The sequence below is a fragment of the Centrocercus urophasianus genome, unplaced genomic scaffold, assembly GCF_019232065.1.
Source record: "Centrocercus urophasianus isolate 14NV4802_14NV808 unplaced genomic scaffold, USGS_Curo_1.0 seq_5, whole genome shotgun sequence".
Classification (NCBI taxonomy): Eukaryota; Metazoa; Chordata; class Aves; order Galliformes; family Phasianidae; genus Centrocercus; species Centrocercus urophasianus.
Window position 1 is genome coordinate 3,266,281 of NW_024885088.1, and position 16,920 is coordinate 3,283,200.

General features: G+C 38.9%; 1 protein-coding gene across 2 annotated transcripts in view; it reads right to left on the reverse strand.

Annotated features, from left to right (window-relative positions):
• ITPR2 (inositol 1,4,5-trisphosphate receptor type 2) overlaps positions 1-16,920 on the reverse strand; it is a 265,378-nt gene that overhangs the window by 197,633 nt on the left and 50,825 nt on the right. Inside the window, exon 10 of one of the 2 annotated variants that reach the window (XM_042835041.1) lies at positions 941-985. The exons of the other annotated variant lie outside the window; for it this stretch is intronic. Within the exon in view, the coding sequence (XP_042690975.1) occupies positions 941-985 (45 nt within the window). The remainder of the gene's footprint in view (positions 1-940; positions 986-16,920) is intronic. 2 annotated transcript variants of the gene reach the window in all.

Sequence of the window (16,920 nt, forward strand, 5' to 3'; positions counted from 1 at the left end):
AAAAAACTCTTCCCCTTGCAGAGAAAATCTTGAAAATGTGTCCTTTAAAAGAACAAAAGCCAGAAGGCCAACAGAAAGAAATTAAGTTTATTTCTCCTAAGATCTCAGCTGTTTCAAGGCAGTCTCATGAATGTGATGGAGGAATTATTCCTTTTGGATTATTTGTTTAAGAATAAGATTCCCTCACAGTTTTATATCTACGTCCTTCATTCATAATAAACGACAACACCTCTGGTTTCGCTTTGTTAGTCAGTATTAGCTGGCATGCTCTTAGCACTGTACAAGATAAAGCCCTTTGCCTTTAACAGCTCCAGATTGCCTGGAAGCATGTCTTCTTGTCCAACCCAGTCGTACTGCAGCGACAATGTAGGTCCTTGTGAAAGTGTGGTGTCAGAGTTGCCTGAAGTGCAGCAGGGCTCAGTCTAAACCTGAATATCTGCTCGCATGTATTCAGTACAGGCAATGAAAAGATTCTCAGCAGATTCTTAGATTTAGAGCCACATCTGACTGAAAAACATGTCCCAAGGAAGCTCATCTCCACTAGCAGAGCCTCTGAATTTTTTTTGGTACATAAATAACCAGACTCACTTGTCCCTGGCTTTCTTGCTAAAGAGAGTGGAGTTTTTGCCATGAGGTAGCATTCCTAATTTGGTAAGTATTAATAATTTCATATATGTAGCCACTAAGAACTGATTTCAAACTACTGTTAATTTGATGTAGAATTTGAATAAGCTGCCTAACACTTCCTTTAAAAAAGAGAAAGCTTTCTGTAATGATAGTACTGAGTTGAACCCTAGCTTACACATGACAGAGAAGACAACCTCAGTGGTTACGACACATTACTACAGAGAAAGCTACAAAGGACTTCCATTTGTTGGGCATTATTAGGCTAATGACATAGTATTTCCCAGGTTACATGCAACATACAAATCCCACTTACCAAAGCTTTTTCTTCATTATTACCTTCTGGATAGTGTGGGTTAAGCTGGAAAAGAAAAGAAGTTAAAAACTATCTTGATAGCTCTTAAATATTTCAGAACTTTGTGACAGGGACTGGTTCAGTTCTTTATTGTATTCATCCTGCAAAAGAATTACAGAGTATTTAGAACTAGCATAGCAATTAGAGTATGAGAATCAGCAATTTAATTTCTGCCGACTTACTGGCTGTGTCCTCACTTCAGACAAGTGAATCTTACAATCAAGCTTGTTAAGAGAAGACTTTCAAATAATAATTTTAAAAAAAAAAAACAACCAACAATGGAGAGAAAGCGCAGTTACTATTCTAAATATAGCAAATTACGGTCACCCCTACCAACACACAAACACTCACAGGACTGACCTTGAGCAGATGTATTGAGATAAAAATTAATGTTTTGCATCTACTAAGATTTTACAGAATAAAAGTTAGCTCTGAATAAATACCTCTTTAAAACAGAAATGGCAATGTCACTACAGACAAGTGTTTAATTACTCCGTGATTCTGTACCATTATTAATAATAATGTACCATTAATAATAATGTACCATTATTAAGGTATTTCCTATGTCATACCAGGATTAACAAATATTAATTAATAACTAAAGTAGCATGAAATGCTTGGATGAAAAATACTACTATTAAATGTAACGTATTGCTATTTAACAGCATTTAATATGATTTTACTTTTGACAGGGAAAATATGTAGACTAGAAGATGGGGGACTATGTAGGAAGACATACACTCAAATAAACAAACACACATACACCTACATATTGGCTGCACACAAAATGTTTCCTGATTTGATTTATGTAATGAAACGCTTCTACCTCAATATTTGCCACAGGATATACCTTCAAGAGGTTGAAGATGTGGAACTGAAATTATTACTTATAACAAATGGTTATGCATGTACAAGTAAGTACAGTCATTTTCTTGGCATGAATTTGGCATTAACAGTGCGGAAGAGCAAGAAGTGAATTGCACAGGGCAAACTGAATGAATTCCAGTCATACTTTTTAATATTACATTATCATCATCATACATTTAACGTTACATGCAGAACTATTGTGTGGTGTTTTTTGTGTTTTTTTTTAATCAAGTCTAGAGGGGTTTTATTATTACTCTACTGTTTATGTCTCTTTAACAAAAAAAGACATCTCCTCTCCACTTGATAAGCCTCAAGAAAAGAGGAAAACATTTAGACAATCCTAAAATTGCTGAAAATCTCTGTTTTCTATCATGACGATGTGTTAACACATAAAAGGACAAAACATTATTCTTCTGCCTTCATTTCATTATTCACATTAGCCACTGTGTCACCTTCAAAAATCGATGTTACAGAGCCTGCTTTCCTCCTCACATCGACATCTATTCCCTATCTTCCGTTTTGCACCTCCATGACATTCCCACACATTGCCTTACCTCAGCACCCACCTAATTCTATTATAAAGCAACAAGAATGGGAGAGGAACACTAAGCCACAGACAACTTAGAAGTTACATGTTTATGTACACATATGTATATATATGCGTTATATAAAACTGTTTTCCTATAGTTTTGGTTTCTTTGTTAGTTTTCTCACACTTCTTTCAGCATTACTTCTGTTCACTCAGCATCTTAAAATAATTTGAGTTGCCCACTCAGACAAACTTGTACTTTGATGTACTCTGTACATCAAGAGCAGGGAAAATTATCAGGCAGTGCAGAGAAGAATAGAAAGGTTAAATCTGAAACCTAAATCTAAAATGACTGAAGAGATTACCTTCAGATTTCCAAAATAGTTCACTTGTGGACAGAGGAAGACAGAAGGCTCAAATAAAAAATGAAGTGTATCCTTAATGATGGCTTTTCTTGCCCCATTGAAACAGAAACAACAAAACTATAAAGATGTTGTTTAGAGAAAGTTCGAGATGTTGAGGTTAAACAGGTTAAGCAATAAACAGGACAGAATGCAGTTTTAGAGCTGACATAAACGACCCCCTTTTCAGCTCAGCAGCTGTCATTTTCATTTCAGCTGAGGTTGTTGGTGTTGAGCATCTGTAAAAATCAGACTATTAGCTGTTATCCTATTCTGTATTTCTCCAGATAGAGAGGTGTAAATCATGTAATATTTTAAGTCATATTATACCAAGTCCTTTTCAATATCCAAGTACAACAGAATGAGCTATAGACACAGCGATGGCCTTAGCTATCCAAAATGTATTGCTTTTTCTGATTGGTATAAAATCACTTGTACACTCTTCAGTGAACCTCCTAACAAAAGAATCCTTGAAAATAACAACATTAAAATTCGTTCCAGCAAAAGAACTCTTGAAAATGAATTTGTTCCTTGTTGCTAATGAAATCAAGTAAAATTCTTAAGATATTAAGAAATTAAGTAAGAATACCATGCTAAAATGGATCTCATTTAAGCTTAGCAGTCTTCAAGCTTTTTGAGGTCATTGGACTTATTGAAGTAGCAATGCTCCCAAATTGTACCCAAAATACTGTATATTTCAGTCAATAGGTACAAAGAAAATGACACATTGTAAACTGCAGAGCTCAAGCAAGTATAACTGTATAAATCACTGTAGTAAGAGCTCAATTTTAAAACTATTTTTACGGTATATTTCCAACAGCTTTTTTTCTGATGCAGAAATTCTAATTCAGAAATGCTAATCCTCCAAGGCATCTTTTTTAATAAACCTAAAAATAGCTATTGTTCACCTTCTCTTGGACAGAAAAGGAAGAAGAATCACAAACAAAAGTTCAGCTTCACCAGTGCTGACAACAAAACAATATCAAAGACCTTGAGACTCATCTTGTATTATGGCAAGCTCATGGGACTCACCATACCATCCCAAAGTTCATTGACTATGTAAGGCAAGTCAGTAAATGAGAAAATAGCAGTGGCTATATGATGGTAAGGAGGGTGCAATCTGCATCAAGTAAAGGAGACTGCACTAGTAGAGTGTAATTAGGAAGGAACAAAGGAAAATTCACATCAGCAAAGAAATGAAATGGCCGCATGACTAAAAGCGATGCAAGCAGCGTGGCTTAAATATTACTGCTGAATAACTGGCTCAAGGTGAGCGACTGTATTTCTGCCTGTCATTCACCCCACTGCCACGTAAAAGGCAAGCCCTATTACATGGATTTTACAATTGGGCAAGGCTAATATAACCAGCTGTCAAAGCTCAAATGACAGTGATTCACGACACCATAGATATTTGGTCTTTTTCATTTGCTTATAAATACAAACACAGATTGAACTCTACAAATCCTCCAGACCACATAAAGGCCCTTGAACTCCAGAAAATGGGGTTACCACATAACCTTTTATGGTTTAACATACATGGACCAACAGTGAGCACTGACTTATGTACTACACAAGGTTTTTCTTATAATAAGGCCCTATCACAGTAGTTATGGTAAGAAAGTGCAAATGCAGCTTGCGCTGTACAGCATACAGAAAATATCTGGGAACTAAATTTGGTTTGGACTGACTCTACTGGGGAAGTGAGCTTGGAAGTGGCCTAGCAAACTTATCAGCAAACAAGGACAGTCAATACCCTGAGAAGTCTCCCACAATCACACAACATCATATTTCAAACACTAAAATCATTGACTACTTTGGCATTTTTAAACATGATCATCATGTTGCAAAGTCAGCATAGGAGGAAGATGCAATTTGCAATTGTATGTGTTTGTGTGTTACTTTTGGTAGTCACTGCTCAGTAAATGCACATGCCCAGCTAATCCTGAGAAGCATCCTGTTAGATTACAAGTGCCACAAGTCCCAGGCTCTGTTAATTTCACTGATTATTAAAGGTGGTTAAATTTGTACCTTAAGTTTATCATTACTACGACTTCACATTGCATAATCGCCTGAGATTCCACTACTGAGTAGAACAACTTCTTATTAATAAGCTATTCTTGTTTTTTTGTTGTTGACTTTTTGATTGATTGATTGGTTGGTTAGTGGTTGGTTTGCTTTGCATCTACACATAGTAAGACATGTCTTACAGTTCAGCAAGGAATTTAAAATCTCAGTCCACGCTGTAGACAAATAACTTAGAATTTCACTTTTACATGGGACTCTATCTTCTTAGGCAGAGGAATGCGTAGAAAGTACCCAAAAAAGCTATTTTCAGATGCTTGTTTAATTAAGAAAGGGAAGTTTGGAGAAAAATACTCACGCTTTTTTTAATCACATTTTTTTTACTAGGTAAGGGATATTTAAAATAACTCGTCAAGGAGATAATTAGACTGTCAAATTTCAGCTAAAAGAGTATTTTAATTACCTGATTAAAACCAGTATTAGTCAAAGAATTAAAAGTTCTAATTCAACACATAAAAACAGTTTCCATTCCACTTGATAACTAGCCTGTTAACACAGAGCCTGTTACTCAATCAATGAGGTCAAGTGGTTTGAGGGCAAAATAGCCACCACAAAAGTGAAAACAAAAATCAACTTCTCAAATGTTTCTTCTTCATTAGACTTACTTGGTTCTTTGTTATGTCATACTGATTAACTTTCAATAAATCCAAAGGACTTTTGCAGAATTTCAAAGACTTCAGTGACATTCAAAGAAATCTTGCCATCCTATTAACTTGCTGGAGAAAGAGTGGCTACAACTCTACCTCGATATTCCATTCAGTACAGCCACAGCACCTGGCGCAAGGCTCCTGATAATCATCATGTGAGGGGAGTTTAAAACCTGAAAATACCATTTATTTCAGGATTTATTTTGCTGTTGTTTTGCTTACAAGCCCTCCTTTAGTACATCAGACAAGTTTCCAGGCAGCACTCAGAGAGCTGAATCTTTCTATTGGCTTCAGGCATAAGCCAAGTTAAGTGGCCACAGACAGTGCTGGGAACCCCCTGTGAGAGTGAACTATCTGCTAGTCAAAAAATGGGAAACAGAATCAGCTTTGACACCCTCCTAACCCAATTGTTCACCCTTGTAAAGAAGAAAGGATAGGTCATCTTGAAGGCATTTTTAGTACTATAGCAATGGCAGGCCAATGCTTATGGTATGCCTAATTCACAGTTGATTTAAAGGTCACATGCCAGTGGCAAAAACTAGAGCTGTCTAGGAATGTAGTTCTACTTCAGGCCAGGAGAGATTACTGGCTGGGAAATCCCTTTGCTTCTACCAAGATTAAGGTTAGAAACCTGATGCTTAGCCCCACATAGCAACATCCCACTCTGCAAAGGAATTAGAAAGGAAGAAAAGTACACAAAAGATCCTTTGGTCTAACCTGAATGCTGGGCCATACCTTCACTAGGAATTGTTATATCAACATAAAAAGCATTCTGAATGTTAATATCCCCTATGACTTTCTGCAGCACTCCCACAAATAACTAGGACTGATTGAATTAGATACCACTGAAATTTTTACAGTGAAAAAAAATAATAAATAAAACCTTCTAAACCTTCATCAAACATCAAAAATAAAAGTGGTACAAATATAGTTTCCTAAAAGCTTCCCAAGTTACCTTGAAGTAATAAGAAATAAAATGCAACACAGAACTGACCATGTTTGTTGTTTTGGAACACACCAAAATGCAAAACCAGCAGTTGTTGTGTTTTTAATAACTGAAGCACCCATAATAATGACTAAATGACCATAAATACTGTGTTTACGTCTTCACACTTCCTTTCCTCGTAAAGCTCATACGCATATAAACACTGCTCAAATGCAGCCAACTTCAGGCAGGATGGAAAAGTCCCAGCTGAATACAGGCTCATAGATCACCACTGCAACACCAGCTTGCTGAGAGAAAAAACCTTTCCCAAAGATCCAGATTTTTGAAGGTATACACACACTGACACACACAGATGTTGTTCCTAATTTCCACACAATTGAGACAAGTCAGGATGCATTCCCAAAGTCCTCAAAAACCTTTGAAAACCTAGCCCTGGCTTTGCTACAGGAACCACTCCTAACTGTCACTTGGGTAAGTCATATCCAAACCTGTGGAACAGGTCAAACTGGCTCTGTAAATCAGTAATCCGTTCTTCTCCCGTAGTCTCTGGATCTCTTCCATCTCTTCACGCATAACTGTAAATTATTCTGCAGTCCTTACAGAGCAGCAGAACAAAACTACAGGCCTCCTATGAGACAGTAAAAAACACAAATAGGGCAAATAGCGCTGAGTTCACTCTGTCACTTTGACATGCCTTTTTCTTACAAGATCCTTTAACCACTGAGCACAACAGACATGATCAGAATGCTGTATTAACACTTAACAAAAAACAATGTGAAAAAATTGACTCAAACTGAAGATTTTGAAGCAATCTTCAGGTAAGGAGGTCCCACAATACCAACAAAATAAATGTGAGAGCAGATGCAAAAAGGCTTTGGTAGATGCTGCCATCTCCTGGTACCTTCGACAGTTTACATACTATTATCCTTGAGCAAACAGTACCTCCATATCATCTCAGTTAAAGCCTGTTTTTATACAGTTATTTTACAAACTGTTTCTAAAGACAGAAGGAAACACACAGAATTCACCTTCTCTATGTTAGCTCTGTAATGAGAGAAGTACATCTTTTCAGCGAAGGTTTGCTTCTTTGCTAACCTAAAAAGTACCACAGAGAAGCGTGTTCTGCTTCCTGAACATGTTAAGATCTCTGCCAATACTCCAGTCTCCAAAAACAGTATGAAAAGGCCTAAATTACAGCTTTCAGACATTTAATCTCAGTTGCCTTTAAAAACAAACAAACAAACAAACAAATACATAAATAAAACAACCACTGTTCTACGCCATTTTCTACCACAGTCTAAGAATGTGAAAGAAAGGAGAAAAAAGAAAAAAAAAAATCCTTAAAACTACAGGTATTTCTCCAAGGTTCCAATGGGTTAATCCTGATTTATGGCCTCCACTTCAAGAACTGATTTCCCTTTATGTTTTTTTAATCTCAGGTAATGCTGAGGATGTTATTACTCATACAAATATGTAATCTTTCTTAAAATGTCATTAAATGCTTTGTTTTCACTTCTCATGGCAACAACTTCCACTTCCTTATGTCCAGTAAAGAAGGAAGGAAAGCATTATTTTCCATCAGTATGAACTTGAACATGCACTTGGCTGTTTTCACCATGATCCAAACCAAGTGATCATTACAACAGGATTAAATCTATTACAGTTTGACTCCGTCCATGTAGATAAATGCATATTACAACGATGTATATCATGTGGCAAACTGGTATTTTTAACACCAACTGAAGGAGACATAACACAGAAATCCATTTCAAAGAAAGTAAATCAAGATTTATAGCAGTTCTCACTTTAAAGTGAAAAAAAACCTGGGCAATTTTGACAGAAAAGCAGAGTGAAACGATACTGGAATAATTTATTCAGGAAAGACAAGAGGAATATAAAGAGTTTTTATGGATCATTAATTCAAGAGTTCTCAGCAAGTAGTTTACATACACCATAGCAAGGTGAAATACAGGGTCTCTGATGCTGGTTTTGATACTAGCACTTCCCACTCATCTACCCCAACCACTTGCACCCCTACACTTTATTTCCAATCTGATTTTCAGTACATTCCCTGCTGTGATCCAGTCTGAGCCAGCAGAACCTCAGGGACAGCACAACGTGTCATGGGACCACAACCGAAAGCCTGCAGAAACACAACATTTCTGCAAGTCTACATTGTCACTGAAGTACTCTTATCACCGAACTACATCTTTGGTGGTTTCGATGGCTCTTCCTGTTCAATTTAGAATGTTCATATAATTGTGATGACATATCTAACTCAGTACTTCCCAGGTCAGCCTGCTTTAACCATTCTTATCTTACTTAACTTAAGCATATGGTGCTAAAATAGCCCCAAAGCTGAAAGTACATTTCATGTGGGATTTTAAAAGCTTAGAACAAAACACTGATCAGACTTTATCAAGAACAGTTCTGCACAAAGAAACAAACAAACCCAAGAAAGCTAAAGGAGTTTTCCAGTGAGACACATATCTGAGATGGAGCATAAGCTCTTGTGCTTCAGACCCCTCACCAGTTTTGTTGCCCTTCTCCCAAGCTCCAGGGCCTCGATTTTTTTCTTGTAGTGAGGGGCCCAAAACTGAACATGGTACTCAATGTGTGCCCTCACCAGAGCTGAATACAGAGGGCTGATCATTTCCCTGCTCCTACTGGCAGCACTATTTCTAATGTAAGACAGGATACCATTACCCTCCTTGGCCACCTGGACACATTGCAGGCTCATGTTCAGCCAAGGATTGAACAATACCCCTAGGTCTGCTTCTTACACATGGTCTTCCAGCTACTCTGCCCCAAGCCTGTAGCATTGCCTATACTAGTGACAAAAGTGCAGGACCCAGCATTTGGGCTTGTTGAACTTCATCCCATTGGCCTCAGTCCAGTGATCCAGCCTGTATACATCTCTCTGAATGTCCTTCCTACCCCCAGGAAGATGGACATTTTCTCCCAACTTGGTGTCATCTGCAAACTTACTGAGGGTGCACTCAATCCCCCCATGCCTAGGTCATCAATAAAGATTTTAAACACAACAGGACCCAGTATCAACCCCTGGGAAACACCACTCATGACCATTCGCCACCTGGATTTAACTCCATTCACCATCACTCTCTGGGCCCAAACCTCCAGCCAATTCTTTACCCAGCAAATAGTGCGCTTGTCCAAACCATGGGCTGCCAGTTTCCCCGGGAGAATGCTGTGGAAGACAGCGTCAAAGGCTTTGCTCAAGTCTAGGTAGACTATGCCAACAGGCTTTACCTTATCTACCAGCCAGGTCACTCAATCATAGAAGGGAGATCAGGTTGGTCAAGCAGGACTTGCCTTTCATGAAATAATAATGGCTGGGTCTGATCCCCTGGTTGCTCTACACACACCATGTGATTTCACTCAAGACAATCTGTTCCATAACCTTCCCTGGCTGATGGGCCTGTAGTTTCCCAGATCCTCCTTACAAACCCTCTTGTAGCTGAGAGCCATGTTGGCAAGACTCCAATCCTCCGAGACGTCTCTCGTTGACCAGGAACACTGTCAGATGGTGGAAAGCAGTTTGGCAATCACCTCTGCCAGCTCCCTCAGCACCCTCGGGTGGATCCCATCTGGACCCATGGACTTGTGACAGTCCAGGTGGAGTAGCAGATCTCTAACTGTTTCCATCTGAACCATGGGGGCTTGTTTTGCTCCCCATCCCAGACTTACAGGTCAGGGAGTGGAGTATCCCAAGGATAACTGGTCTGACTTTTACAGACAGATATAAAGAAGGCATTAAAAATCTCAGCCTTTTCCTTGTCCTCAGTGGTCACATTCCCTGATGCATCTAGTAAAAGATGGATTCTTTTTATTCCTCCTCTTAATGTTGATATACTTGTAAAGAAGTCTTTTTCTCTTTTACCCCAGTGGCCAGGTTGAGTTCAAGGCGTGCTTTTCCCTTTCTAGTTTTTCCCCTATGCATCCTAACAACTTCTTCGTGCTCTCCCCGAGTTGCCTGTCCCTTCTTCCACAGGAAGTAGATTCTCTTTTTCTTCTGGAGTCTCAGAAAAAGTTCCCTGTTCAACCAGGCCAATCCTCAACCCCACCAGATCATCTTACAACACAGGAGGACAGCCTACTCCTATGCCTTTTAGACTTTCTTCTTCAGAAGTGTCCAGTTTTCCTGGACTCCTTTACTCTTCAGGACTGAATCCCAAGGTACCCGCACTACCATAGTCCTATATAGTTCAAAGTCCACCCATCAGAAGTCCAAGGTAGCAGTTTTGCTGGCCCCTCTTCTGAATTCACAAGAACTCTATTTTGTGGTCGCTCTACCCAAGACCCCCAAATCTCCCACCAGTCCTTCCCTGTTTGTGACCAGCAGGTGTAGCAGGGCATCTCCCACAGTAGGCTCTCTTACCAGCTGCATCAGGACGTTATCTTACACACACTCTAGAAACTCCTAGACTGCTTCTTCTGTGTTGTACTGTATTTCCAGTATGTATCAGGGAAGTTGAAGCCCCCCATGAAAACAAGCACTGGAGATCATGCAACTTCTACCAGTTGCTCGTAGAATGCCTCATCCATCTCTTCATCCTGGTTAGGCAGTCTATAACAGATCCCCACTAGGATGTCAGTCTTGTTGGCCCTCCCCCTGATCCTTACCCTGATGACTTGACTATCAGCAGGATATGTGCCAAAGACCTTGCCAGCCCCATTATCCTGTACAAACTGTTACAAAGCACATTCACACACAAAAGTGGCTATTTCTGAGGCTTCAGTCCTACGGTGGTCAAAGAAGTCCTGGAAATGGCTGCACAATGGAAAATTGCGAGAGGAAGGCCAAACCTGTCACATCAGCATCTGAAAGACCCTTGACCTCTGAGCACATAGATGCTTACATTCAGCTGAATTTAAAGCCAAAGCTAGTCATAAGAACTTTCCTGAATGAGAGTTTTTGCATGAGCAACAATCTGTTTTAGTAAATGAACTACAGTACAAGTCAGAAAAATTATGCCTGGTTCTGCCACTACCTCTGAGCTTACTGCTTCAATCTATTACACTGGCCAGTTCAGCCTTTTCGCTCCCTTGTCTAGAAGAGTTTCAGGGCATTTATTATCCTTTACAAAGAATTAGGTAAAACAGCTCAATGTTATAGCAACACACTCCAAACACCAGTACTCTACGCAATTTCTTGAAAGGCACTGTAATTTGATCACTTGTTTGCAACAACAATTCTAAGAACAAAAGAAGGTAAATATTAAGGTTGCCATTTTATCTGCATTATCTTAATTCATTTAGTATAGTTAATTCAGTGTTAAAGACAATTACCTCTCCAAGTTCACTCCCTTATCTTGCCAGGTACCTAATAGCTCCAATCTTAGCCTACTCAGCTAAATAAAACAGAATTATAACGAATTTTCCTTTCAAATTCTGGACTGTCAATGACTATGTACACGTTCACAATGTTCACATTTCCTGTGGAAATGTACTCTGGTTTATCTGCTGTCTACCAGAATATCTAAGATAAGCATGTGATTTGATGCTTGCACATATATCTCATGACTATTTAGCAGTACCCATCTAACCAGAGAAGTTGAACATGAAATGATATTTACCCTGCATTGTGTTGTGTGCATACATGTACACATGGGCACACACATTTCTGTTTAGCATCTTCATACAGCAACAGTAACTAGTGTTACCAGTTACACTATAGCTTATCCAGTTCAGAAATCACAGAAGCTGTTATGCACATGGAGAACAACATTAAAGGTGCATACTCTGAATACAATCAGCAAGTTGACACTCAGTTCAAAGAGACTTTGAACAGTCCAGAATACTGAATAGGATAGGTGAGATGATGAGAATGGCACAACTGTGTGGTCCCAATCCACAGCACTCGAGAGGCTGTTCAAGCAAATAGCAGCTCTTTCACACATACACAGGGACAGATGTGGGTGTATTCTGCACATGGTTCATGCGCTAAAGAGACTTTAAAAATGCTGGAAAAAGTCTTTGTTATTTTGAAACATCCCATTTTCACCTAAAAGTATGGATTCTCTTTAAAAATACAAAACTTTAAAATAAGTTGGGACATTTTGCTGCAGTCAAGGCTGAAAAAAAGAATCTTTTGCAGAACTTTTTTTGGGAGACTGCTGACTTTGTGAAGATGAAAATAAAACTCAGCAGCCTGGATCTTAGCTGGTAGCTTAGTGTCTAAATCTCTTGCTACAGATCTGTCTCAATACTCAACAAAATCAAGTGCTTTTGACATTAACAGCAGAACTCCCACTGTCTCCAAAGAACAAGTAGAGGAGAATTTCTCAGCTGAATACTTGGTTCCACCTTTTACTGATTTCAGCGTTTTTGGAATGACTGATCCAGTGGCTTCAGATATCCAAATGTCAGACATGGAAGAGAACTACCACCAGATTCCAGTTGTCCCAATCTTACCACAAAACAGGAAACAGTTTCTTCAGCATAGTCGTCTTGTGTCTTAAGTAACGGGCTCAAAGCATACCTGCATGTCATGTGTCAGAGCATACCCACAGGGAATTGACAGGGCAGCAATGGGCAATTAGCAAATGCCTACCACTGAGTCTCCTTTTTAGCAAGAGTCCTTCAGGATGACTCAGCTTCAGTCAGAGTAGTGTGATCTATGGTATTAATAGGTCTTATGAAACTTCAAAGCATACTGATGAAAATCGGCTTAAGTAATATCATGTGAAAAGGGGATGAAAGCAAAGAATACAACTGAAACTGAATCAGAATTCGGGTATCAGAGAACCCTTCATTTTTCAAAGGTACCTAAAGCTGGGTCACTGTGATTCTTCATAACCCGTAATGTAGGACTTACACATCCCTATTTCTTTCAAGTTTATAAGAATCAGATATGCTCACTTGCATGTTTTGTTCACTGAATAACAGTACTGCCTCAATTTTATTTTTTTAAACTACTTACTGTAGCACTGACACATTCTGTAAGTTTATCAACTGAAAAATTCTGAACTGTTTACAGTAAGTGGCGTGAACCCCCAGATCACCTGCTGGACTTAATAAGCTGCAGTGACATCCTTCTGCTACGTAGGTCAGACCCTCTTAGCCACAAATAAGGCTGATCCAGTTGGCATGAGACGCCTGAGAGAAGAGAAGGCACAGCACTACTACATCATAGAAACCTAACTGCAGAGGAGAAAAAGTGAATACTCCGGTGAAGGACACTTTTGCTCATCGTGTGAGATTTCACCTATTCAAAATTCCCCTGCAAAATTCTCAGTGCTAAACATCACCTTAACTTACATAAAGATGAAGTAAGGAAATTATGGTTGTAAAAAGTGATAAATCCTGATTTACAATTGCTCAGACTGTAACATAAATTGTATCATTAGCCAACTACAAAATACTTAAAAGTTTCATGAATTTCATTTACTTATTTGTACTTATTCCACTTCAGAAACCTTAATCATGGCAGTTTAATCAAAATCAAGTCACAGCAACGTGTTGACAATTCACACTATGAGTAATCTTCCTGTGCTGCAATAGTAAAGATAAGAGTTTGGTAAGCTTTGCCCCACTGATTTGAAGTTAACTTATAAACATTTGGTTTCTGCTTCCCTGTTCATAATTCTTTGACGTGGATGTCTGGCTGGTGTGTTGAGCTTGATACGTGAACTGTGTAAAATACAGTTCCCAAGTTTTTATTACAGCATTACCTTTAATATCTCCACCAGTGGGTATTTCACACTTCATAGATACAGTAGCTAATGCGCCTCTCCAATCATAGCATATCATTTCTGTTCAGCCCAAGTGCTTTTCCAGATCTCACTCTCAACATTACAAGTCGTCTTGATGGGGATTTCCCTTCCAGAGGTAGAAGGGTCACAAGCTCAGGTTCTGCATTCAGTGAAGTGTGACTCCTCTTCACCTGGAGATTTTTCTCGTGAAAAATCTCTGAGCTGGTGAAGTACAGGATAAGGAAGCTCATCTGTCAATCAGCAAGCTTCAGTGCTGAGTGGGCACAGTGGAGAAAAAAGCTGATTCCATCAGTCTAGCTATTCTGAATAAAGCCTTTCTAGCAGAAGTATCTGTTCCTCTCTAAAAAAAAAAATGGAACTGAGCGTACTGGTTGCCATTTGAAAATTAGTCAGTATTAAATACACAATAAAGCGAGCTGGCTTCAGACAAGCCAGAAATGTTGCTGCAGCGTGGAGGCAGCAGTGCAGAGAATATTAGTAAAGGAATGCTGGCCCACTGCCTTTAAAGAGATGATGCTCCTCACTCTTTCACACAGAGATTTCACCATTATCAGATTTTTAAATTGCACTATGAGTTACTACCCTAGCCAATGAAAAGATCCAAATTACATTCAGTCTTGCATGAAAAATAATGCAATTGCTTATGTTTTGATACTGATTTTGAAATAATTTGAAATACTTAAAAGTATGAATGTGGTTGTTTGCTCTTACTCTGAAATCAGACAAAAGTAAAAAGTGAAATCAGGACAGTGAGAATATAGAAGACTTGTCTACACACAGAAGTTGCACTATTGCAAATTTAACTCAGTCCAGCTAGGGAAAGACTTCTTTCAGGGGTTCTCAGTGATTACAACTGGCTCTTGTAAATTTTCACACTTGTGCTTGCAAGATTAAGTCAAAAAGGCAATCCTACACAAACTTCACTAAATCAGTGATATAACTAGATACACAGATATCTATATATCTAGATATAAGTAGAACACAGATATAACTAGATATAACCAGATGTAACTATTGATAGTTGATATAACTAGATATAACTAGAACACAGATCAGATCTAATATGGATTAGATATAATTTTAAAAGTTCACAACTTCTTGCAACCAGGGAAAAATCCAAGGCTCTCCTATTTCATAAAGTTTGTACCATTTCCTCTCCCCCAGCTTGTCAAGAGACCCCATACTATTTTTAAGGACAATTATGTGTCCTAAAAGATATCAAGCTGCTCTTTTGTGAAGTCACAGCACTATTTTGCCTTTATATTATACACCAAATAATAATCAGACAAAATGTAAGATTTTCTTTTTCTTCTTCCTGGACTTCCTATTCCACCCCAAAGGAGTAAATATTTCTTCAAACCCATTTTTATTCCAATTTTTAGTCAAAAGACAACTGTGCAACTTTAGAAACCTGCTATAATCACAACGCACAAGCATGACATCAGAAGCCATTACACTAACACATGACAAGTTTCTAGAGAACATAAAGACACTTTGGGCCATGAAGAGATCGACACATCAGTATTATAGAAACATTTTCTAAAGCCTGCAAGAAGAAAATGAATGACAATTGCAGAATTAGAGCAGTCTCATGCATCTATTCTAATGTCTGCACATAAACTTCTCTGATCAAGCTCAACTGTTACATTCATTCAATTTCAGTATAAAAAGTTTTATCACTATATGTCTGAGCCAGAAAAGAACACTTGACTAATCACAGCACTAGAATCAGTGATAAACAAGAACAGAAAGGTAAGCAAATCCAAGGATTTAAAATACAAATATGGCAGACTTGTAACATTACTGTTACATATCTACAGAGAGAAAACCCTGGAGGGAAGAGGGGCCAAATAAAGCTAGTCAGTATTTAAGGACCATTTCCTCCAAGCCCAGAAGCAGTGTATCCTGAGAAAAAGGCAGGCAAGAATGCCAGGAGACCTCCATGGATCAACAATTAGCTCTTAAACTTGGTTTAGCTCAAAAATAAATGCTATAGGGAGTGGAAGCAGGAACCTGGGAGGACTAAAAACAAGTTGTCTGAGCAGCCAAGGGATCAGGTTATGAAAGGTACAACCCAGACAGAATTAAATCTACCCAGGACATCAATGGGAACAAGAAGAAATCCTACAGGTATATCAGTGATCTAAAGAAGGTCAGGAAAGATGTGGGCACTCTCTGGAAGGAAACTGAAGATCTGGTCACAAGGGATGAGGAGAAAGCTGAAGTGCTCAATGACTTTTTTGCCTCAGTCTTCACCAGCAAGGGCTCTAGCCACAATGCCCACGTTGCAGAAAGTGATGGTGAGAACTTGGAGAAGGTAGATCTGCCTGCTGTAGGTGAAGATCATGTTCAAGATGTTCTAAAGAAACTGAAGGTGCACAAATCCATGGGACCCCACAAGATCCATCCATGGGTTATGAGGGAACCGGTGGATGAAGTTGCCATCTTGCTATCCATCATATTTGAAAGGTCATGGCAGTCTGGTGAAGTTCCCACTGACTGAAAAGGGGGAAACATAACCCCAATTTTCAACAAGGGAAAATAAGATTCAGGGAACTACAGGCCAGGCATCTCTGTGCCTGGCAAGATCATGGAGCAGATCCTCCTGAAGGGTCTACTAAGGCACACGGAAAATAAAGATGAGCTGATTGGTGGTAACCAACATGGCTTCACTAAGGGAAAGCCTGACAAACATGGTGGCCTTTTATGATGAAGCTACAGCAGTCAGTGGAT